The following is a 24535-nucleotide window of genomic DNA, read 5'->3' on the forward strand; positions in this document are numbered from 1 at the left end:
CTTGCAAACCCTAGGGCCCAATGGGCCGGGCCTAGGTGAAGAAGATTTGGCCCCCCTTGGGCCGGGTCATGTGCTTGGGCCGGATGCACCACATGGAGGTCCCATGGCCGACCCAGTGACCCAGGGCCACGAGGAGGATACGCTTGGGTCGGCCCTAGGCGAGATCGGCCTCCGGGCTTGAGCGACCGACGCGCATCATGGGCCTGCGACCGGGCCGGATGCGCCGACAGGGCCACCTCTCGCGGATGATACACGAGAAACGGGCCCGGCCGGGCCGAACGCGCGCGCTTCGGCTCGAGCGATCCATCCTGACGCCGAGGGCTCGGGCGAGGCGTTGAGCCGCCGTACTCCGTCGACCGCCTCAGTCAGCTTGACCGCACGGGAAGAAGAACGTGCATCGTCATTCCCCATCGGAGAATCAGCGATTCGGGACGGCTTCGACTGCTCCGGCGTCGATTTCCCGAGTTCTCTTTCGTTCGCGAGCTTTAGAGGTTTGAGGAAACGTTTTGGTATCCCGGAGTCCGTGTCGCTACTGCGACCATTGCCTGAAGATCTCCCCACTCGTCCTCGGAAGGGATACGCCGCCATCCACGAGGCTAGCCTTCGCGGGGAGTTACGACTACCTTTTCAGCCCGTGATCCAGGACCTTCTAGCTCGGCTCGGTGTTCATGCGGCCCAGATGTCTCCATCCTTTTACCGTATGGTGGCTGCCTGCCACATGATGCTGCACCGAGCGAAAGGTCGAGCCGTTACGGCCGACGACATCAGGAATCTCGTGGCCGTCTTCGATGTTCCCGGGAAACCCGGCTTCTACAAGGTTCAGCACCGGAAGCGATTCCCCATCCTCACCAAGCTGACCTCGAAACACCGATACCCTTGGGTGTGGGTGTCCGAATCTGCCTTCGGGACGGCACCTCTCGCCTTTGGCCCTGTTGCTGAATTCCCGGCCGACTATGGCATCGAGAGCTCCGAACTCGCGCTCGTGATCGGAGCGGTCCCCGACTCGAGGCGGCAAGGATCGCTTTTCGAGTCCCCGGACCTTATGGTGAGGACTGGGTGGTTCGTGCCTAGTGACGATGTTCCCTTGTGCCCTGGCCTCGACGCGGGGGCCACGGAGGATCCCGAGTCCGAGGCGGGGGATTCGTCAGCTCCTTCCCCCGACGCGGGGGGTACTGGCCGCGCACATACTTTCGCGTTATCGTGCTATCGTTGTTTTCCGTTATTTGTGCTTATCGTTATGATTTAACTGACAGACGTTCTTCTTTCCTCTGCAGGAATCATGGCTCGGCGTCATCGACCGCGCACACAAATGCCGAGAGCAACGCCCACTGATGATGCCACGATCGCGGCCCGCCCTCGAGCCGAGGCCCGTCGCGGGGGGTCGCCATCGCGGGCGAGGAATGAAGCGATCTCCTCCAATAAGCGACCGTCGTCGTCGGCTTCTCTTGGGTCACCGTCCGGACACAAACGCGCTCACACGTCGACGGTGTCGGACAGCTTGGACTCCATGCTCTTAGCGGAGGCGGCGGAGTTGAGAGACCAGTGCTCCCGAGGGATCCTTGAGACCTCCTTGCGGGATTTCAAGGGTCTGCTGACAACGAGCGATCTTGAGCACTTCCAGAACGGGATCGGCGACGCCCGAAAGGTATGACTCGTTTTCATGTGTTATGTATGGTTGTCGTGCTTATTGTGATTATCCGTGTTTCCTTCGTTTCCACAGATGCTCGCGCGTCAAGAGCGGAGCGACCGCATTCTCCGAGATATGCTACGACGCATGCAGATCATGGAGAAGGAGAAGACGAGTATGACGGCCGCGCACGCTGCCGCCCTAGCGGGGGTTCGCACCGCCCAAGAGTTTGAGGCACTCGAGAAGGAGCTGGAGCGAGCTCGCGGGGAATTGGCCACCGAGAAGGCGCTTCGTGAGAAGGCGGAGCAGGCAGCCGACACCTTCCTGGGGGAAACGAAGAAGCTTCAGACGGCGCTCTCGAGCCGGGATGCAGAGCTGACCATCGTCCATGCTCGACTATCGGCGAGCGAGATCGCTCGGGTTAAGGTCGAGAGGGAGAGGGATACCCTTCGGACGGAGATGCAGACCCTTGCCGAGGAGAAGGAAGACGCGGTGCGATCCAAGACTGACTTGGAGGACGACTGGGATTTGGCGTTGGAGGCGGCCCGTTACGAGGCGGCCCGGCGAGTTCGGGAAGCGACCGCGAAGGAGAACGCGTCTCGCGGGACCACGTTTTCCTTTTTCAACACCATGTTCCCTCCTTACGATGACGAGCTGCCGGAGGACGACCCGCATCCCCGAATCCCCGCCGAGGCTGCGCAATCGACGACCCATCAACCGGACGGAGAAGCCGTCGGCGGGTTCGGCGCTTCTTGCCCCGAAGAAGATGAGGAGCAGATCGATTTCAGCTCGGAGTAGCCAGCTTCTCTTTAGTTTTTCGCGCAATTGTTTAGCGCTTACGTATTGTTTATTTTCGGATTCTCATTTGTTCGGCGTGCATCGTACTTTCTTTGTTTTTCTCGTCGGTTTGATTGTGTGACATTGTCTTGCTTTGATGGAAGCTTTTCTTTTTATTGTGCGTCTTATTTTCTCGACTTGCTATGCTTAGTGTAATCGATTTACGCAATTTGAATAGTGCGTGTCTTACGAGCCCGGCTTGCTATGCTTAGCGTAACCGGTTGGCACGGCTTACCGCCGCATTTGGCGGCGAAGTTTCCCGCGGGCGCTGGCTAGACCAGTTTCATCCGGCGGGTGCGACTTTTGGCCATCCATTCGTGACTTGCTGCCTATCGGCGTGCGCGAGCTGGGTGGCCGTCGCGCTCATCTTCCGGCGAGTACGCTACCTATCGGCGTGCGTATCGCGACGAGTTCGCAGTTCCCAGTGAGCGTGGTACATGTGGGTACGCGTGTCATGTTTTGGGTTTTGACTGCCGGGATCGACAATCCGGTGCGCGGACGTGATCCATCGATGCCTTGCTGCCTATCGGTGTGCAAGGTGCATCGTCGCTCGAGAGGGTCGCAGCAAAAGACGTGCGAAGTCCGAGGTTCGGTGCGCGGATCCAACCTGTCGACGTTTCGCTATCTCTCGGCGTTCGGCCTCAACTCGTGCGAGAGCGTCGCACGAGGAGGGTACGAAGTCGGAGGTCCGGTGCGCGGATCCGATTTATGGGTGTTTTGTTACCGCTTGGTGCGTGGAAAGTGGAGTAAGCGAGCTTGCTACTCTCGCCTTATCCCCTTAGCCCCCCGAGTTTCTTGGATGTAATTATTGAAATGGTTCAAAAATTACATCCCAGGCCGTTGGCCAAACTTGAAATTGTAAATTGTCTTTGCTAGAATCGAAAATTACATGAAAACAACAAAGCGAAAAATGGACGAATGAACGTCTACTAGTAATATTGCCGAAGGTGCTCCGCATTCCACGGGTGTGTGAACACGAGTCCCTCCATGTTCTCGAGCTCGTACGTGCCATTGTGGATGGCTCGGCACACACGGTACGGGCCTTCCCAGGTGGGGCCTAGAACTCCCGCACCTTGCACCTTGGTGTTTTGGAACACCCTTCGAAGAACGAGGCTTCCGTCGGCGAACTTCCGCAGCTTGATCTTTGAGTTGTAGTATTTCTCGACTTTCCTCTTTTGCGCAGCAAGTCGGGTGAGTGCGTCCGACCTCTTCTCGTCTATGAGGTCCAACTCGAGCCTGATTGCGTCGTCGTTGGTGGCTTCTTTGTACTCCTCGATGCGCAAGGTTGGTAGCTTGGTCTCGACGGGTACCACGGCCTCGATGCCGAATGCGAGAGCGAAAGGGGTTTCGCCGGTCGCATTTCGAGCGGTGGTGCGGTACGCCCATAAGACCATGGGGAGCTCGTCGGCCCAAGCCCCTTTTGTTTCCTCCAGCTTCTTCTTCAAGTTCTCTTTGATTGTCTTGTTAACCGCCTCGACTTGACCGTTGGCTTGAGGATGGCGAGGAGAGGAGAAAGTCTTGCTAATGCGCAGTTGTTCGCACATTTCTCGGAGGCGCGCGTTGTCGAATTGTTTCCCGTTGTCGGTTACAATTGACGCGGGGATCCCGAAGCGGCAGATGATGCTTTTCCAAATGAAGCTCGTCGTGTTCGCCTCAGTGATCTTCGCTAGCGGCTCGGCTTCTACCCACTTTGTGAAGTAATCGATGGCCACGATTGTGTGCTTGTATTGCCTCGGGGCCGTAGGTAGCTCACCAATGAGGTCGATTCCCCACTTCGCGAAACGTCACGGCACGATGATTGGACACAATCGGGCCGGTGCTTGACGCGGGATGTGGGCGAATCTTTGGCACTTATCACATTTTTTTGGCCCACTCGTGGGAGTCCATTTTCAAGGTCGGCCAAAAGTATCCAAGTCTCAGTAGCTTCAATGCCAACGATTGCCCAGCGGCGTGGTTTCCGCACACCCCCTCGTGCACCTCGCGGAGCGCCTTCTTCGCCTCGACTTCGGTCAAGCAGCGAAGGAGAGGCATAGAGTAGCCTCTCTTGAACAAGTTGTCCTCCCTCATTGTGTACTTCGGCGCCAAGCTTCTCAGCTTTCTGGCCTCTTTTCTGTCTTCGGGGACGATTCCTCGCTTCAGAAATTCAACGAGCGGGGTCATCCATGAGGGAGGCGGAGTCTCGTCAACCACCCCTACGTCGCCTCTCGAGACGTAGGGTCGGGTCAATACTTCGATCGGGACGCTGCCTTCGCCCTCCTCATCTATCCCAGACGCGAGACGAGCCAAGGCGTCAGCATCCATGTTCGCTTCTCGAGGAACTTGGACGATCTCGAACCACGACAGGGCCTCCAGGTTCTTTTGGGCCTTGGCCAAGTACGCGATCATATGTGGCTCTTTCGCGGCGTAGTCACCCTTAACCTGGTTCACAATCAATTGCGAGTCGCAATGGATGCGCAGGTTTTGGGCGCCCAACTTGTTCGCTAGCTCCAAGCCAACGATCAGAGCCTCGTACTCTGCCTCGTTGTTGGAAGCCTTGAACTCGAACCGCAGGGCGTATCTCAGCTTTTCCCTATCGGGATTTGTGAGCACAACGCCGGCGCCAGCCCCCCGGGCGTTTGACGCGCCATCCACGTGCAAGTCCCAGACCGGCCCTATCGGGTCGTTGGTTCTCTTCTTCGACGACTCGACGTGGTCGTCCTTCTTCTCTTCCGTGCTCTCGTTATTCTCGTCGCCCTCGTCGGTCGGGGGCGTGCTTGTGAATTCGGCGACGAAGTCGGCGAGGGCCTGACCCTTAATGGCGGTTCTCGGTTGGAACTCGATCCCGTACTCGCCCAACTCTTGGGACCATATCGCCATTCGAGAGGAGGTCCCTTTTTGAAGGGCCTTCTCGATAGGATGTCCCGAGCGGACCACAATGGGGTGCACTTGGAAGTAGGGCGGGAGCTTTCTCGCGCTCATGACGAGGGCGAGGGACAGTCTCTCGATTTCCGGGTATCGGGTTTCGGCGTCGAGGAGCGCCTTGCTAACGTAGTAGACCGGCCATTGTACCCTGTCCTCCTCGCGTACGAGGACCGCGCTCACGGCCCTATCGGAAACCGCGAGGTAGAGGAACAAGGTTTCGCCATTCTTTGGCTTCGCGAGGAACGGGGGGGAGGTGAAATAGGCTTTCATATCGCGGAATGCTTCCTCGCATTCCTCCGTCCACACGAACCCGTCGGTCTTCTTCAGTGCCTTGAAGAATGGTTGGCACCTATCGGTGGCTTTGGAAACAAATCGCGTCAGGGCGGCGATCCTTCCCGTCAAGCTTTGAACTTCTTTGACCTTTTGTGGCGACCTCATCTCTAAGATCGCCTTAATCTTCTCAGGATTAGCCTCGATCCCGCGGCGGCTCACCATGTAGCCCAGAAACTTTCCAGACTCGACCCCGAAAGCGCACTTGTTGGGATTGAGCTTCATTTTGTAGCGCCGCAGGATCGTGAACATTTCCCTAAGGTCTCGAACGTGGTCGTGGGCTTTGAGGCTTTTGACAAGCATGTCATCCACGTAGACCTCCATAGTTTTGCCAATTTGATTGGCGAACATGCGGTTCACCAACCTTTGATACGTCGCTCCCGCGTTTTTGAGGCCAAAGGGCATGACCTTGTAACAGTAAAGTCCGCGGTTCGTAACAAAGGTGGTTTTAATTTGATCCGGCTCGTGCATGCGGATCTGGTTGTAGCCTGAGTAGGCGTCCATGAAGCTCAGCAACTCGTGGCCCGCCGTGGTGTCCACGAGCTGCTCGATCCTCGGGAGAGGGAAGCTATCTTTCGGGCAGGCTTTGTTGAGATCTTTGTAATCGATACAGATCCGCCACTTCCCGTTTGGTTTCTTGACCATCACCACATTGGACACCCACTTGGGGTGCTCCGCCTCCCTGATGAAGTCGGCGGCGAGAAGTTTGTCAACTTCTTCACCAATGGCTTGGTACCTCTCCCCACTGAACGCCCGTCGCGGTTGAACGCGCTCGGCCACCCTCTTGTCGTCGTTGAGACGATGAACTATGATTTCGGGGTCGATCCCCGGCATGTCGGCGTGTGTCCACGCGAAGACATCTTTGTGCTCTCGGAGGAAAGCGGCGAGCTCGGTTCGGACTTCAGACGAGAGTTGGGCGCCTACCTTGACCACTTGGTCAGGCTTGGCGTCGTCCAACATGACGGGAACGAGGTCGTCCGGTGTCTCCACCTTTCGACGCTCGACTTCGTCCCTTTGGTCTAGCTCCCCGAAGGTGCCTCCCTCCTCTAACTTGCACGGGAATTTGTCCCCGAGTTGGAAGATGGTGCTCACCATCTTTCCTTTCCCTTTTCCGTCCACGCCCTGGATGTAGCACATCCTCGCCATGGATTGGTCTCCCAACATCACGGCGATTCCTTTCTCGGTCGGGAACTTCATCATCAGGTGGTACGTGGACGTTATGGCCTTCAACCGATTGAGAGTCGGGCGGCCGACGATGATGTTGTAAGCCGAGGGCTGATCCACCACTAGGAACGATACGATGTGGGTAACCTCGAGCCCCCCCGGCGTACCGAAGGTAACCGGGAGGTCGATAGTCCCCTCCGTCATCACCCTCTCCCCAGAGAAGCCGAAGAGTGGGGTTGAGATCAGGGTCGGTCTCACCCCGGATAGCTTCATCCTGTCCAATGCCGACTTGAAGATTATGTCGGCGGAGCTCCCATTGTCGATCAGGATTCTCCGGACGAGGTTGTTGGCGACCGGGGCAGAGACGACTATCGCGTCGTTGTGTGGATGGAGTACTCGCGCCGCTTCTTGTCCGGTGAAGAACATGGACTCGAAGGGGTCCGGAGGAGGGACCTCGTACGTATGGTTGATGTAGTGCGCTATTTTCCCTTGGGAAACTTCGCGCACGTACTTCTTCCTTTGTGTAGCCGAGTCTCCGAACTCCGGGCCGCCCAAGATCGCGCCCACGACGTGAAGTTGCGAGCTCTCTGGTTCTTCGGTTGCCGCGCGGTCCGTGACAGTCACCGTCGCCGGACCTTTCTTTCCTTGCCGCGGGCGGCCTCCGTGCGCCGTGGCCGTCCCGATAGTTCTAAGGACGTATTCTTTCAGCTTCCCATCTTGAATCAGGGCCTCAATCTGACGCTTGAGTTGATAGCATTCGGATGTCAGGTGCCTGTGATCGTGATGGTAGTCACAGTACTTGCTTTGATCCCTCTTGGCGGGATCCTTCATGAGAGGGGTTGGACTCCCCAACTTGTCACGATGCAGAGCTAGGATTCGCTCCGGCGAAGTGTTCAGAGGAGTGAATGGCGAGAACTTTCGGAAGCTATCGACATGTGGCGGCCTCGGCCCGGGGAGGGAACGGCCGTTAGGGGCCTGGCTTCCCTTATTCCTCCTCTTTCGGGGGTCGGGACGATCTTCGTCTCGATCGTCACGGCGGCGACTCCCCTGTCCTCCTGACTTTCGGCCGTCTCGGCCATCGAGATAATCCTCGACTCCCATGTATGTGCGGGCTCTTGTCATTAGCTCCGCCATGTCACGCGGGACTTGGCCAACAATAGACTTGAGGAAGTCGCTCGTGCGTACTCCCTCAGTGATCGCCGTGATGGCGTCCCTGTCGTCGAACCCTTCAACCTTGTGAGACTCCTCGGTGAAGCGAGCGAGGTATTGTCTCAACGTCTCGTCTCTTCCTTGTCGGATAGAGAGGAGGTGGGTCTTTGGTTTCTTCTGCGCCACGAGGGTGGCGAATCGGGCGAGGAACGTCTCTCGTAAGGCCCGGAAAGACGGGATGCTTCCCGGCCTCAAACTTCGGAACCACTCGAATCCCGACCCTGTGAGGGTCAGGCTGAAGGCTTGGCAGAGGGTGGCGTCCGTCTGCCCTTGCATCGTCATCCACGTCTCATAGTGTTGGACGTGGAAGTGGGGATCCGTACGTCCATCATAGGGGGGAATGGACGGTAACTTGAAGTTTCCCACGCATGGCTGCGCGAGGACTTGTGCGGCGAAGGGAGAGTATGATTCCTCGATCCCTCCGTACGGCCTTTGCCTCCCTGACTCCCTCATTTCTATGATTTGATTTTGGAGGCTCTGAATCATTGTGACCATGTCCAGACCGTTAGCGGGGCCGACCGTCGGGGCCACGGGAGTCACTGGTTGGCGTTCGTTGGACGCTTGGTCCACGACGTTGGCCTGAGGCCGGCCGAGAGTTGCAGCGGGGAGCGCGTCCCTTCGAGAGTTTAGCCTTTGGCGGAGATCCTCCCCTCGGGAGTTCCTCTGCGCCGTCAAGCGCTCTCTAAGGTCCACGCTTGGTGCGGGGCGAGGCGAGGTCGTCCTTGGTCGGACCGTCCGGCGGGCGCTTCGGCTATCGGCCCTATCATCGACCAGAGTCGCTCTCTCCTCGGCGAGGGGCCGTGTCCGGCCGCCTCTTGAAACCGAGGGGGCGAGTCCCCGGGAGTGTGACCGTGCCTGCTGCCGCGCTGGGTGAGACGGCCCGGCCAGAGCATTGTTGGACCTCTCGGGCCGCAAAGGGGCAAGGCTAGGCGTTGCCTCGTTGGTCCTCGACTCCCCCACATACTCGGGGTCGGAGTCGTCTTGGGAGGACCTATCTTCAATGTCATAGCCGAGGAGGTCGGCTATGAGCGTACCGTCGACGCCGGGGCGGTCAAGGAGCTCCGCAAGCCGCCGGGCCGTGTCCTCTCGGAGCTCGGCCTCGGGGTCAATCATCGGGTCTTGGGGCTGGCTCTCGCTATCGCGAGGTTGCCCTTCAAGACGATGTGCAAGGCGTCGAAGACCGTACCTCGAGCTCGTCGCTCGGGTACCCGCGGAGGTGGTAGGAATGTGACTCATCTCTCGAGAGTCGTGAGAACAAAGGGAGAAGACTGGTAGAGGGAATGCGTCGTCAAGGTCGAGAGATCCCCTCCTTCTAGCGCCAAAATGTTGTCGCTGTTTTTCGGACAACGATTTAGGAGTCGCAGACGGTTAGACCCAAGGCCGGACCAAGTGGTCTCGTCTCGACTCGAGCGTGTCGGGCTTGGTATCCCAAGCCGTCCCTTAGCTGTAGGTGATCTCTGTCTCGTCCAAGCACCTGAAAAGTAAGCAAAGAAGGTGTGAACTACAAAGGGGAAACAGAGGGGTTGCCTCTGTTTACCTCTCCGACGCTCAACATTAGTAGGATTGAGGTGGTTTGTAGAGGGTTTAGTGTTTAGAGGTCGAGACTTGAGAGAAAGGAGCGAGGTACGAGTTCGACAGCGTTTTAGTACTCAAATTCGGATTACCTGGACTAGGGGATGGACCCCTCTATTTATAGGCGACCAAGGGACGTGTTGAGGGTCCCTTGGCCGAGTGAGGCTGAGTCGGCCATCGGCCGAGTGAGGCTCGGCCGGCCGATGGCCGAGTGAGACGATGGCCGCCGAGGGAGATTCACTCGGCCAATGGCCTAGTGAAGGAATGGACGCCGGGTGAGCTTTACTCGGCCATTGGCCGAGTGAAGAGTCTGGGCCGAGAGAAGACTCACCCAGCGGTCGGCCGAGTGAGCTGTTGGGCCGGCAGGGGCTTCATTCGGCCTTCGGCCGATCGAGCGCGCTGGGCCGCCTGGGGCCTCACTCGGTCATTGGCCGAGTGAGCATGGTGGGCCGGCTGGAGACTTCATTCGGCCCTTGGCCGGGCGAACACGCTGGGACGTCTGAGGCCTCATTCGGCCATGGGCCGAGTGAGCATGGTGGATCTCGTTCGGCCATTGGCCGAGTGAACATATGGAGAAGTTCACTCGGTTATTGGCCGAGTGATGGGCCTGGGCCGAGAGAAGGCTCACTCGGCCATTGGCCGAGTGAGTTGATGGGCCGGCCGAGTGTGGGCTGGAAGCTAGGGTTTCACTCGGCCATTGGCCGAGTGAGCTTGCTCGACCGCCCGAAATGTTGATCGAGCCGTCGGACCTCGTCGGGCCGATAACAGTTTGTATATTTTAATACCAATGATAAGACCAACTCATCTTAAAAATAGGCGGAATTAAAATATATATGAATCATTCTACTCAGAAATATATATATATATATATATATATATATATATATATATATATATAGCTATATATATATATATATTAATCGTTTGAAGACTCCAGTTATATTTCAAGAAATAAAGAGAAACGGCTTTAAAAATAAATACAATGGAAAGAGGAAGATATTTGCTATTTTTCTTAAATGAAAATGGTGTAATCTCCCATGGAAGCTCCAAGGTATTGCTGATTCATGTTCAAAATATTATAACGAAATCCCATTAACAAACTAGTTTCGTCTCAGCAAGAAGTTGGTTTTTTTTTTCTTTTCCAATTTCATGATATTTGTTTTTTACATACCTAAAAAACTTTCTTCTCGGTAGCGATTAGTCATTTTTATATGTAGAACAGTCAGTGGTTTTTGGAAATTATTAAATTATTCGTGACTTACGAAGAATCCCGCGTCGAATTCCGAATTTGAAGGTCCAACGGGCCAGGCCATGGAAAATCACATTAAGGCCCAAGGCGAACCTGCGCTCACTCGCGTCGCGTTGTGCGTAGTTGCGAAATTGCGCGCGCCTTCTAGGCTATGGCATGGGGCGCGTCGGGCAGACCAGAAGGTGCGTCGTGCCCCATGACTGGCGCGCGCTCCCTCGGCCTACTCCCACGCCTCGCGCTCGTAAAATTCCACTGTGCGCTCCTGGAAGTATGTTGAGAGGCCCTCTTAGGTCTTCACATCTACTATAAATACCCCCTCTTAGTGAGGGAGAGAGACACATTCATTCCTCCTCAAGATTACTCACTCTTAGAGTTCTGAAACGTTGTCAGAGACTTTTTGCGCACAATTTCCTTTGATCGAGCGCTTAATCTCCCGCGCAGAGCTGCGCCCGGGATTCTCCACTGAGAATCTACCCCATCTGCAACGCACACGGCTGCGCCCGGAATTCTCCACTGAGAATCTTCCTTATCTCCAAGAGAGAAAACAGACATTCTCTATCGGGTCACTTGATTCTAGAGTGTTGAAACACCACCGAGGACTTCTCCGCGCTCTATTTCCTCTGCCGAGTCCACCCTTCAGGCTCCGCGCCCCAAATAGCGTACAACACGCATTGAACTACATCATGACTTCTTCCCGAAACTCGGGTACATAGGCAGCTCACAAGAAGCGCAGTCCACCTCATTAACCTCATTCTCTCCTCAGAAAACGCCTCCGGGCTAGAGCAACGACAACTCTAGACTTTTGAGTTCATACACTTGGCTCGGGTGCGGCCACTTGGTGCCTTGAGTCGAACCGCCTGAAGCTTTCCACGTTGTCGATTTAAGTCGACAACATGTATTATTTTCGGTGATAAAAAAATATTGTGGAGAATCATGCGACAAGTTTCCTTGAGGATCAAGATATCCAAGAGTACAAGAAACGCCAAATCGTAATTACTTGGAGGGAAGTTAACTCAAAAGAACTTGGTCAAGAATCTCACTTTATCAATGATGACCTAATTATTCTTGACCAAGAAAAGAAACACCAAGACCGAGCTCCGAATCTCCATATCCAAACCCGATTAAAAAATATATGTCAAAATCGCATTGAGAAGCAAATCTATCGTCGTCGAGGAAAAATACTATCACACTATCCACAACATCAAATCCAAGATCTGAGTCTCTGAGGGAATCAAACCACACAAGTATTCGACTATGTTGGAAAATAAGTGGAGAACTATCGGAGCTTGGTCTCTCTAGCGGTTAAAGCCAAATCGACCCTCCATTTGATCTTCCAACCCGAAACCCTAGTGTCGATTAGGGTTTGCACCCCGTGTGAAAGTTCCTTATTGTGATCAAAGAAAAAGCATTGCACACGGTCCAAGACTTGAAGACAATCATCGAGAGCCTTGCGTGGGGTTTCCTGTGTCGGATTGCAAGGCAATTTAGGCGGGATAACAGCTCGACGATTCCAAAAGCCTGGTGTTTTATGGTGTCAAACCGTGAGAGGCTTTGAGGTTTCGGTCTTCTTTGATCCAGATTTCGTTAGAGCTTGGAATGGAGAGAACGTAACATTCTACGTTCTGAGGTGGAGCACATTCGGGGAAGTGAAAGAGAAGCTGGGAATCCCGGTTTGTCGCCAACGCATCGTGTTTTCAGGGAAGATGCTCAAGGATAATCTAGTCCTTTTGGCTTGTGATGTTTGTAAAGAATCTACTCTTCACATGGTGCTATTGTGGCATTAGAGAAAGAAAAAAAAAATCAATGCCCTATTTTGATGAGGAAATAGTAAGTATTTGATTCAATGAAACATTTCATTACATTGTACATCTCATGATATTATTATTAGGAGGAAAAATGTATGTCTTTTTACATCAGCATTGAGTTTCTCTTCAAAAATCTACTTGCAAAATATAAACTAAATACAAATTTTCATGTCATGTTCATAAATCAAAGCTCGACTTTGATGTTTGAAACCCCAAAAAGAAATCGAAGAGAGAGAAAAACTCTCTTACTAATGTTTCCTAGGAACAAACAAACTTAAGAGTTTTTATTTTTTCTTTACATTGACTTTCCAAGCCAAAAAAGTAAATATTGATAAATAATGTAAAAAGTAAATTGATGAAGTAGTGCAATAAGTACCGAATCAGAGGATCACATTTAATCTCTTTTGAAACGTATTTATTAACTCTTTTATATATAATTATACTTATTTTGTTTGATTTCCCTCTTTTGCTTAACCTCAACTTCTGAATGTGTCACTATCTCGAGCTCCGCAAACTGGATTTCAGTCAAAGAGTCGTTGTCTTTTGACCTTGATGACATTGATGATCGTGACGATTTTGTTGACCCTCCTTCGACGATGATTGACCCCTTCTTCCGTCGAGAGCTCTTGGGGATGGAAGGCGGGTTGGAGGGCGGGTCAGGTTGGGGCCTGAGGTTTGATTTATGGGAGGGTCGTCGCGAGTGTCGAGAACTTCCTGAAGAGTCTCGGTTAGGGGATCCCACCACGGTGTCTTTCTTCGAGTGATGACGCCTCGTGTGCTTCGCGCTCTCTAAGCCACTCCGTTTCACTGGGGGACTCATGGGGGCACCTAAGTTGCTTGAGTGGTGGAGCCGAGACTTTTGAATATCACTTCGGCTTGGAGACACTTGTAGGCCTAATCCGAGACACAATAAATTAATTAGTCATTTACATTTAATAAAAACAATCAAGGGTACATAATGTAAATGACGATTTCCTTAAATTATATATAAATAAAACTAAGAAAAAAATTTAGATGTTGCGATTTTTTTAAAGATTTTTTTTTGGCCACCCTCCACAAATTGAAAGTGGTTTTATTTTGTATCTCTTTCATTAATTTCATAAGTATTTCGGCGATATGCCCGTGAATTCCAAAATTCTAGATAAACTTTACCAAATATATGAAATTCAGGAGATTTTTTAGGGGCAATTAGGGCAGTAGCCCAATAGCCCACTCTCCTTTTAAACAATAGCTCAAATTTCATTTTATTAAGAAAATAGAAGACCAGACCGAAGTTAATTAAATTAATTATTCAATTAATTAAACTAACTAAACAGTTAATTTAATTAACTTCGATCTGAATTGACTATTTCTCTAATAAATTGAAACTTGGACTATATCTTTAAAAGGAGATAAAAGATTGGCAAGTTGCAACAATTACTTAATTTTTTATGATTTATTTTTTTAAAAAGTCAGTAAATTTTTCAAACCAATATTATAAATTTATAACAATATTTCAATATGCTGGCAGAATTTATGTAATATTAAACTATTGGCGAGTACTCATCGGTAATCGTTGTTTTTAATCCTAGTCATTGGAATTGCGTATAAAATTTGTGCCACTTGAGAAATAAACTAACCTCCTGGGGATAATTGTCCACGCGATTCCAATGGTCCGGATTTGACATCGGAAGGGGATCTAAACTCGTTCATCTGCAATATTTATTTTGACTCTTATTTAATCATATAACATTCATCAACAAATATTTCCCACACTAGATATACTTTTAGATTCTGAACCCAAAAGATTTTGCCATTTTATTTTGGGCAATTAAATCAGTAGCCCAAAAACTCACATTTTTTATAAAAAAATAACCAAAGCTTCATTTTATTAATAAATTCCAAATCGAAGTAAATTACTTAATTTATTAGGTTAATCTAATTAGCTTTGAAAAATAGCCCACTAGACGAAATAAATTGATTAACCCCAAAAGCTAATTTCATCAACTTCGATCTGTTTTATTACTTTTCTAATAAAATAAAACTTGGGTTTAATTCTTAAAAAGCGGTAGAGAGTTGCAACAATTACTTGGTTAATTACTTGTTTCATATACTACATTTCTAAGGGCATTGTTTCATTTCAATCATAGCTTGTCTTCCATGACACATGAATAAAAACATTGAGCATATCTTGATTATTTCTTAATATTTCATATTAATCAACAATTCAAAATATAATAAAAGGTCAGAAATTTGAGACGTACCCAGCTAGGAATATTTGCAGAAGGGCCATCCCACCCAATATGTGCAACATGCTTTACATCGGTGGGAAGTCCGATTTGAATATCCTCGTCTTTTTCATCTGCAAATTTATTTTAATTGCATTCTCTATTTTTTGCAGATTTCGAACACATTTAAATACCGATTTTGTCTAAGAAATTAGATTTTATATATATATATATATATATATATATATATATATATATATATTGTATAGGCGTACCAAAAATCTGCGAAATGTATCTAAGGCCTTTGAAGAGGCTTTTCACCTTGGTTGCCATATAATTATTGCCGTCCAAGTAATTTGTGCCAAATCCACAAAATAAATAAACGAAAAGATATTGTTTGCGTGTGCGTTGATTCTGTCTTCACAATTTTTAACAATAATAAAAAAAATATTAAATCAGTTGTGAGAGTAACATATCATTATCCGTATACCAAAGCAAAGGAAAACGTTGACATAAAAAAAAAAAAAAAAAAAAAAAAGGTATTAGAGTTATAATCCTTGTTTCAAATGTACAACATAAAATGATCAATTGGAAAAATATGAACATACCTTTAACGATATCAAACTCCTATTAAACGTTCCAAGCATATATACGTACAGGCCTGAATAACCATGAGTTATTACTTAGTGATCTGTATATCTCTTAGACTATTCTCATTATAAAAGAACAAAAGAAAATAGAAGACGAGATCCAAAACCTTGATATTTACTTCTACTAGGGAAAATTGGAAGCTGTGGAATATGTAAAACAGGTGAGATGATTCAGTCAGAATTTCAAGCAAGGCTTTTGATTCTGAATATTATTCTATTTTTGTTGATGGCCGCCCGGTGGTGGGAGTTAATCAAGAAGGTAAAATGAAAAGAATGGTAACCTCACAAGAATTTCAGCTGGAGATTAGGAAGACGTTTGCACTAAAAATCATTAAGTGCATGGCCTATATTTGGGACGAAAAATGTGGTGGTGAAAAAAAAGAAAAGAAAAAAGTAATTATCTTTTTTATTTATCATTTGCTATTTATGAGATTGCTTTTCACTTTTAAGTGGGACCGCCCAAGCACAAACACCCGAGAGATCGAGCTCAATGCGCTGGACCCTCGTATGGTGTATGGAGTTATTGGCGCAGTGCAACACTCCTGACCGGTTTTCATTCCCGAGGAGGAGATCGGACAACTCACTTCCGGAACCAAGGTTCGGTTTCTTCTCTCCGTTTCTGACTGGTTCGAGAAGTTTGCACTCTAATTTTTGTGGGGCATTTGATCGAACACTCGTTGCTCGTCACGGATATTAGCGAGTGATGCATATTTATGTGACTTTTCTTTGGGGCATTTAATTTTGGCAATGAAAAAAAGTGAAAGTGTTCGTATATTTGGAGCGATGGTCTTGTGTCCGATATAAAGCGAGTAAGAGCAAGTTACGGAAGTCCATGAATTTTGTAGCCTCATTTTCTTAATAATGTTAGCCTCATTTTTGTGTGGGAATTTATTGGAAGAAGAGCTCTTGTGATTGTGGGTTGTCACTTTCCGTGATGGTGGCTCCAAGAAATGTGAATTGAAAGAGGGTTTTGAGGAATGATGATTCGGCGGCGGTGAGGCTAGAGCGATCTGGATGCCGGTGGATTGGTATATATGTATACACCAGTTTTCATTGCGTATGATAATATGGTACTTTTTTTTTTCTTCGTTAGTTGCTTGATACTAACAACTTCTTTTAAAATTCTAACTAAAATTTCATCATGGCAATATTAATTAAAATTTTAGTCAAAATTTTATGTGAAATTTGTTGTAACTAGCAAAGTTTGTCATTCTTATTGAGGGAATAGCCCAAGTTTCATTTTATTAAGCAAATAACTCATATTTTCGGCTCAGACTATAATGCCCTTGGCAAATTCGCGAATTGGTTAATTTAATTAACCTACTGGAGTGAGTTAGGTTAATTAATTAACTTATTGGTTGAATAATAGTTTAGGTTCTGATTTTTTGTGAGTAAAGTTAATTTACTAAATGATTGAATTCGGAATTAGGTTAATTAATTGAATGCTTTGAATATCAATTAACTTAAGTTATGATTTTTGTAAATTTTTTGTGAATTTCAAATCATTCACGAATCAGTTAATTAATTAACCTAACTCACTCCAGTAGGTTAATTAAATTAACCAATTCGCGAATTTACAAAGTGCCTCTCCTCAATCCCCTCCATCGCCGTCGATTTTCTCTCCGACGCCGATTCCTCTGAATTCGGAATTAGGTTAATTAATTGAATGCTTTGAATATCAATTGAACTAAGTTATGATTTTTGTAAATTTTTTGTGAATTTCAAATCATTTACGAATCATTTAATTAATTAACCTAACTTACTCCAGTAGGTTAATTAAATTAACCGATTCGCGAATTTACAAAGTGACTCTCCTCAATCTCCTCCATCGCCGCCGATTTCCTCTCCGCTGCCGATTCCTCTCCCTCCGCCGATTTTCGAGTCGATCTGAGCCGTCGTCACCGTCGAGATCCGTACCTTCCCTGCGCCGCCAAGCAGTAGATTGCATTCCCTTCTTTGTCTTGTTCCTCGGCGCCGTGGTCGAGCTGGTTCGTTTCGGTGCATGAACGACGGAGATGCTTTCCTCTGTCTTCAGCTTGCTCACTCTCAGCCGCCGCGTCTCCGGCGAGACTTTTTGACCGACATAAACCTCTACTGCTTGGTTCCGATTTCGAAGCTGAGCATGTTCTGGAGCTCATATGGGAGGAGATCGTTGATGACCGATCGTGCGAGCACTGCCGTGGCAGCGATCGATGTCGCCGTGGTGAGGACCGACTTCACCGTCTCGAGCCTGCTGGTTTCCGGCGAGGACGACGCCATCGGAGCTGGTTAGGGTTTCGGAGCTAGTTTAGGTTTGGAAAATTTTGGATATCTGATTGAAGTTTTGCTCTTATATACAAGGGTAATTTAAGTAGTGAAATATTAATTGGGCTATTCACCTAATTTATTCAAATTTTGGCTATTCTCCTAATATTGGTGGTTTGATTGGGCTAGTATGCTTACTCTCCCAAATTTTATTTTATTAAAAAAATAATTCATCAAATCAAAATTAATTAAATAACTGCTTAAATTAATTTAATTTACTTAAGTTTTGTGGACAATTATTTGAAATAAATTAAATTAACTTAATCGATTAATTAATTAAATAGATTATTTTTTAATAAAATAAAATTTTAGCTCTTTTAAAAAAAAAAGATGTATATTATTGGACTAGTGGCCTAATTGCTCATTTCTTTTATCTGAATAATATAATAATAGAATAATTGGTTTGAGAGAGAGCTTTTACTGTTTTTAAATTTTCATTTTCATCTTTTAGACATATTAATAAATAAATAAAAATAAAACAATGAAGAAAAGAAAATGAAAAATATAATTTTACCCTTAATTGTTTAATACCGTCACAACATTTTGACAAAAGGACTACATTTAATATTTAGGATTATAAATTTAGTTGTGTTCAGTTCTTTAAACAAAAAATTAGCCAAATAAACCACCGAAAATCTAAGAATTGCTAGAGAACCAAATTTTTGTAAATAAACACCTAAACTTATTTAGGCACTCACAAAGAAAAAAAACATACTTTTTTTTGTCTTTTTGAATGCCGTAAATAGGTTGAGGAAAATTTACAAAATGTTGGCTATTATACAAAACGATATAGGTCAAATGGCTATACAGCTAAAAGAGCCTTTTTTTAAACGAGGAGGCAAATCATTAATCGCATTATAGTTTAGGGGGCAAAATTATAGTCAAAGTGTAAAAAGCAAAATAAATAAATAAATAAATAAATTGGATCCAAAATAACATTTTTATAGAATCTGGTTTAGCCAATATTTTAGATCAGTCTTGTTGACAATCAAAATTAGTACATCAATTGTCCCACGAAGTACAAATCGGTACTGAGAACGCATTTCCGAGAACTCGAAGTAACTAGGCAAGACTTTATCTAAATACAGACTAATCTAGTAAAAGAGAGTAAGTAAACGAGGTTGCTTAACGATAGGTGAAGCTTTGGGCTTGTACTTTGTGCGTAGAAAATGAAGTGTCCCCTCTCCAGCGAGCTCCTCTTCTATTTATAGACGTTTTGAGTTGGGTACGTGGGGTGATCCGTCCCACGTCCTCGACAGTTATCAAATAACGACTCCCAAAATGTGTGTAGTGGGTAATTGTTCCTCGTTTTCTCGGCATAACCGTCGAGGTGAGCATTTTGTTTTAATTTTAGAATCCCACGAGTTACAACAGCCTTCCACCCTTCCATTTTCTTAGCATTTTAATAAAATGTTGGAAAAGATCTAGGATTAAGAATAATTTATCGCTTCGTGTAAGCGGCGGAAAATAAAAAATTATTCGAAACATGTAAAACGATTTTACTACCTAGACAAAGTGCATGAACATGTAATCTAAAATAAAACTATAATGAGTTTTCACTCGGTACCAATCTCGCTTAAAGCTTGATCATTGAGCAGCTTGTGGATTGGTTGAATCGCTCGTCTCCCCACTTAGCTGGTCTCCTTCGTGTCTTCTTGAATCCAAGCAACCACAATAGTTTCTACCACTAGAGTTTTCGAGCTTGGAAAAGATTTTGTGTGTGATATAGATATAGTTTTGAAAATATTTTGAAAACTTATTTGATTTGGATGACAAAATATTTTTCAAGTTTGAAAGCGAAAACAGTTTTTCAAAATTCAAACTAGTTTTGTAAAAGTTCAATTCAAGTAAATTTTTCAAAAAACAAAACATTTTAATCTTTCACATTATGTTTATTATCTTATAAAAAAATAATTTTTCTCAACGAATTTTCTCATTAGAGTTCTATAACTCATGGAATGGGGTCCTAAATCTGGAATTCAAAAGATCTAAAAAACTGGACTTTTGGAATTGCCGCGCACCTCGGAGTAAAATCGCCATAACTGGCGGTTCCAAAGTCCTTTTGACCTAAAACCAATTGCATTGGAAAGAGGACATAAAGAACTTTATTTGATTCAAGAATCATTAAATTTAGAATTCTGAGCAGAGAGTTATGCCACTTTTACTGCGGGTTTTTCTCAAGCTCGAAGAAAATTGGAAATAATTAAAGTTCGGACTTGAGTGCAAAAGAATTGAGTTTAAGGAACGTTTTAGAGAGTTGTTAAAGATTTTATATATGTTTTATAAACATGGTAATAATATGGTATAAAAGTAAATAACAACAAACATAAAACGAAACGAGTAAATAAACGAAACTAGCAAGACAATATAACTAGTCACAAAGTTACCCGAAATTTCTCAAACTTTAAAAACACGTTTTAAAATCTTTTAGAACTGATTCTAATGTGTTTATATAATATCCAAAAGTCATAGAAAATCAACATGATTTTTAATTTAAAGGAAAGAGCAATAAATTTAAAAAAATCTAAGGTAACAATCATAACTTGTTAAAAAAACGAGTAATCTTTCGAAAACGATTTTCAAGCTCATACTTTTAATCACATGTACATGATTAACTTTGAAAATAGCTCTGATACCTATTGTTGGAATTGATCTAGGGTTAAGAAAAGATTTAACGTTTCTACGAGCGGCGGAAAATAAAAATTTTCTTTTAAACAAGTAAAACGATTTTACTAACCTATACAAAGAGCAATCACATGTTTATATTTAAATTAAAACTATTAAAGAGCATTACTCGTTTACTAACCTTTGTGAAGCTTGAACGTTGAGAAGCCTCAGGAAGGTTGAAACATTCACCTCTCCACGCAGCTCGCCTTTCTTCGTTCTTCCGGAACTCGAGTAACCACGAAAGTTTCTATCACATAAATCACTCGAGATAAGAAGTAATTAGTGTGTGGGCACTTTTAAATACAACGACTAAAGAACAGGTCTAAGATTCGAAGAGCTAAAATACTAGGTCAAATGTGGACGTAGGTGCCAAAACAAAAACGAAAAGAACTAGAGAGAGAATCACTCAATCTCTAAAACTTTTGGGATGAGAAACAATGAGAATGAGGGCCCTATTTATAGGAGAGGAATTACCTTCAAGAAGGTAGTTTCCTCTTCTATAGAATATCACATATTCAAGAGCAAATATTTCCCTTTATTCTCTTAAGTCACACGGCCAAGGTGGTCTTCTAGAAGGCCTTGGATTTGTATCCTCTTTTGCTTTCTCTCTTGCTTGGCCGAAATCCCTCTTGCCTTGTAGAGGAAATTTGTTTCCTCTTTTTTTTTTTGGCAAGTATCTCCATACATCAATGCACAAAATTGGTCTCTCTTTCTCTCTTGTTTGGACGGCCAAGGGGCATCTAGAAGGAGCTTCTAGATGTTTCCTCATTTGTTCATGACAACATAAGAAAAGCCCATTAAGAATTTTCATGTAAAATTCCATGAAATGAAATTAATCCTCAAGGCCCAAAAATCTTATTATGGCCGAGTGGAATTCGTCATCATATGACAATGTCAAAAAATTTATTAACATTCATTTCATCCTATGTCCAAAATGATTAAATTACCCTTTAGACAATTTACATAAAACTTGTCTCGTTCTTGTTTTGACTTAGCTTATATTTTAACTAATCCTACTCAATATGACTTGTGATAGTGACCTCATGGATCAAAATGAACAAAGCTTGAGCTAACACACTTGGACTCAAAAGTTCACAAACCTTTTCCAAGTTTAGCTTAATGTCAACTGACTCCACTAAAGAGTTGACACTGAGAATCTCTCGGTTCAAATGAATTTATTTTCTACTCAAGAATTCAACTTAATTGTGTTCAGTGGATCCACTGAATATTATCTATGTTTACCCTTCATGAATATCATCAGCTAGTCAGGATTTACAAAATTACCATTTTACCATTCTAGCTGTTATTTCCTCAACTCCTTTGTCGCTTGTGAATAAGTTAGAAACAATGTATTGACGAGGAGCTAACAAGTCACATTGATTCATCCAAAAGAGTCATGACTCAATTCGGACACTGGCCAGTTCATTTATTCACATTCCAAGGAACAAAGCATGATGTGATATACATTGCATTTCAGCAATCTTGTACATGAATTACATATCTATGAGATCTTCACAAAGTTACTCATGACATCTTCATAACTTAGTACTTCACGAATAGGTCCTGTTCAGAATCACATAATGAATCCGAACTCTGACTTTCTCAAATGAGAATACGTAAGCTATGAAATGACATGTCTCATTTCAGGATTGAGATAATGTCACGCAGCGAAAACAAGACGTGAACTAAACGTAGTCACTTCGAGACATAAGAGGTTAGCTGGTTTGTTCTTATTCTGTCTCTAGAAGTGCACTGGTCAATTCAGTACCTTCATAAGATACCTAGATGAACTATAGAGTTTCCAACTCTCAATGCCCCATAACCAGACATCATAGATTCTCCTAACAATCTTACCGAGATCAATAGTCCTTTGATCCTTAGATTGCGAATATATTGCTTGAAGAAAACCATGAAGAGTTTGTAAATGCAAATCTACATTTGTCTCTTCATATGTTGTTAGGTTTTTTTTTCAGGACTAAAGACTATAGATTATCATAAAGCTTCAAACAGACAAGAAAGAATGAATGAACGTTTAAACTTTTATTAATGATTTAGCATTTACAAGAAAGAGTCTTCGTGAATCTATATTACATCAAATGTACATAAATAGATACTACTACTCTTCTTGTGGGCACCATTGACAACAATTGATTCATGCAAAAGTGTCATGACTCAATTTGGATACTGGCCAATTCATTTATTCACATTCCAAGAAACAAAGCATGAGATGATATACATTGTATTTCAGGAATCTTGTACATGAATTCCATATCTACGAGATCTTCACAAAGTTGTTCATGAGATCTTCATAACTTAGTACTTCATCAGTAGGTCTTGTCTATATCACATAGTGAATCTAGAACTCCGACTTTCTCAAATGAGAGTGCGTAAGCTACGAAATGACATGTCTCATTTAGGGATTGAGGTAAGCATGATGCAATTCATACGTAGTCACTTCGAGACATAAGAGGTTAAATGGTTTTTTTTTATTCTGTCTCTAGAATTGCACTAGTCAATTCAGTACCTTCAGAAGATACCTACAAGAACTATAGAGTCTCCAACTTTCTATGCCCCATAACCAGACATCATAGATTCTCCTAACAATCGTACTAAGATCAATAGTCCTTTGATCCTTAGATTGCAAATATATTGTTTTAAGGAAACCATCAAGAGTTTGTTTTAAAATCAATATATTGTTAGGTGTTGTCGCTCGTTTTCGGACAACTATTTAGGAGCCCAAAGCGTTCAGATCCAAGGCTAGACCAAGTGGTCTCGCTTCGGCTCGAGCGTGTCGGACTTGGTATCCCAAGTCGTCCCTTAGCTGTCAATGGTGTTTGCCTCGTCAGTCGTTGGTCCTGCGAAAGAAGGAAACAATGAACTACAAAGGGGAAACAGAAGGAGTGCCTTTGTTTACCTCTCCGACGCTCAACATTAGTAGGATTGAGGCGAAATATAGAGGGTTTAGTGTTTAGAGGACCGAAGCTTGAGAGAAACGAGTGAAGTATACTCCTCGTGCTGACTCTTCACAACTCCTTGAGTCGAGCTCGCTCCTTGAGTCCAGTTCGCTCCTCGATTCGAGCTCGCTCCTCGAGTCCAGTTCGCACTTAGAGTCGAGCTCGCTCCTCGAGTCCAGTTCGCTCCTCGTGTCGAGCTCCGAGTCCGCGAGTCGACTGATACTCCTCGTGCCGACTCTTCACGCAACTCCTCGAGTCGAGCTCCCTCCTCGAGTCCAGTTCACTCCTCGAGTCGAGCTCGCTCCTCGAGTCCAGGTCGCACCTCGAGTCGAGCTCGCTCCTCGAGTCCAGTTCGCCCCTGGAGTCGAGCTCGCTCCTCGAATCCAGTTCGCTCCTCGAGTCGAGCTCGCTCCTCGAGCACAGTTCGCTCCTCGAGTCGAGCTCGCTCCTCGAGTCGATCTCCGAGTCCGCGAGTCGACTGATACTCGTGCCGACTCTTCACGCAACTCCTCGAGTCGAGCTCGCTCCTCGAGTCCAGTTTGCACCTCGAGTCGAGCTCGCTCCTCGAGTCCAGTTCGCCCCTCGAGTCGAGCTCGCTCCTCAAGTCCAGCTCGCTCCTCGAGTCGAGCTTGCTCCTCAGGTCGAGCTCGCTCCTTGGGTCCAGTTCGCCCCTCGAGTCGAGCTCGCTCGTCGAGCCCAGTTTGCTCCTCGAGTCGAGGTCGCTCCTCTAGTCGAGCTCCGAGTCCGCGAGTCGACTGATACTCGTGCCGACTCTTCACGCAACTCCTCGAGTCGAGCTCGCTCCTCGAGTCCAGTTCGCACCTCGGGTCGAGCTCGCTCCTCGAGTCCAGTTCGCTCCTCGTGTCGAGCTCGTTCCTCGAGTCCAGTTCGCTCCTCGAGTCGAGTGTTGTCGCAGTTTTTCGGACAACGATTTAGGAGCCGCAGACGGTTAGACCCAAGGCCGGACCAAGTGGTCTCGTCTCGACTCGAGCATGTCGGGCTTGGTATCCCAAGCCGTCCCTTAGCTGCAGATGATCTCTGTCTCATCCAAGCACCTGA

At 46.2% G+C, this 24535-nt stretch overlaps 2 protein-coding genes across 3 annotated transcripts; one reads left to right on the forward strand and one right to left on the reverse strand.

Moving 5' to 3' along the window:
* Nucleotides 1–1309: 1309 nt before the first annotated feature.
* On the forward strand, nt 1310–2496 carry LOC149393461 (uncharacterized). The gene is made up of 2 exons (XM_089618038.1): nt 1310–1645; nt 1721–2496. Exons 1-2 carry the CDS (start codon nt 1310–1312, stop codon nt 2423–2425), a joined length of 1041 nt encoding a protein of 346 aa, XP_089474164.1. The 3' UTR covers nt 2426–2496.
* A 10460-nt stretch (nt 2497–12956) lies between these two features.
* On the reverse strand, nt 12957–15917 carry LOC149393462 (CRIB domain-containing protein RIC6-like). 2 transcript variants are annotated; one of them, XM_089617626.1, is made up of 6 exons: nt 15659–15917; nt 15510–15562; nt 15177–15315; nt 14938–15035; nt 14314–14386; nt 12957–13588 (listed from the first exon to the last, which is right to left on the reverse strand). In XM_089617626.1, exons 2-6 carry the CDS (start codon nt 15546–15548, stop codon nt 13122–13124), a joined length of 816 nt encoding a protein of 271 aa, XP_089473752.1. In that variant the 5' UTR covers nt 15549–15562; nt 15659–15917; the 3' UTR covers nt 12957–13121. The 2 variants fall into 2 exon arrangements, with proteins under 2 accessions (XP_089473752.1, XP_089473753.1); XM_089617627.1 differs by having other exon boundaries at nt 15177–15319.
* Nucleotides 15918–24535: the final 8618 nt, after the last annotated feature.

This window comes from Urtica dioica, chromosome 6 (assembly GCF_054948205.1).
Source record: "Urtica dioica subsp. dioica isolate 48M chromosome 6, U.dioica_male_clone48M_v1_H2, whole genome shotgun sequence".
Lineage (NCBI taxonomy): Eukaryota > Viridiplantae > Streptophyta > Magnoliopsida > Rosales > Urticaceae > Urtica > Urtica dioica.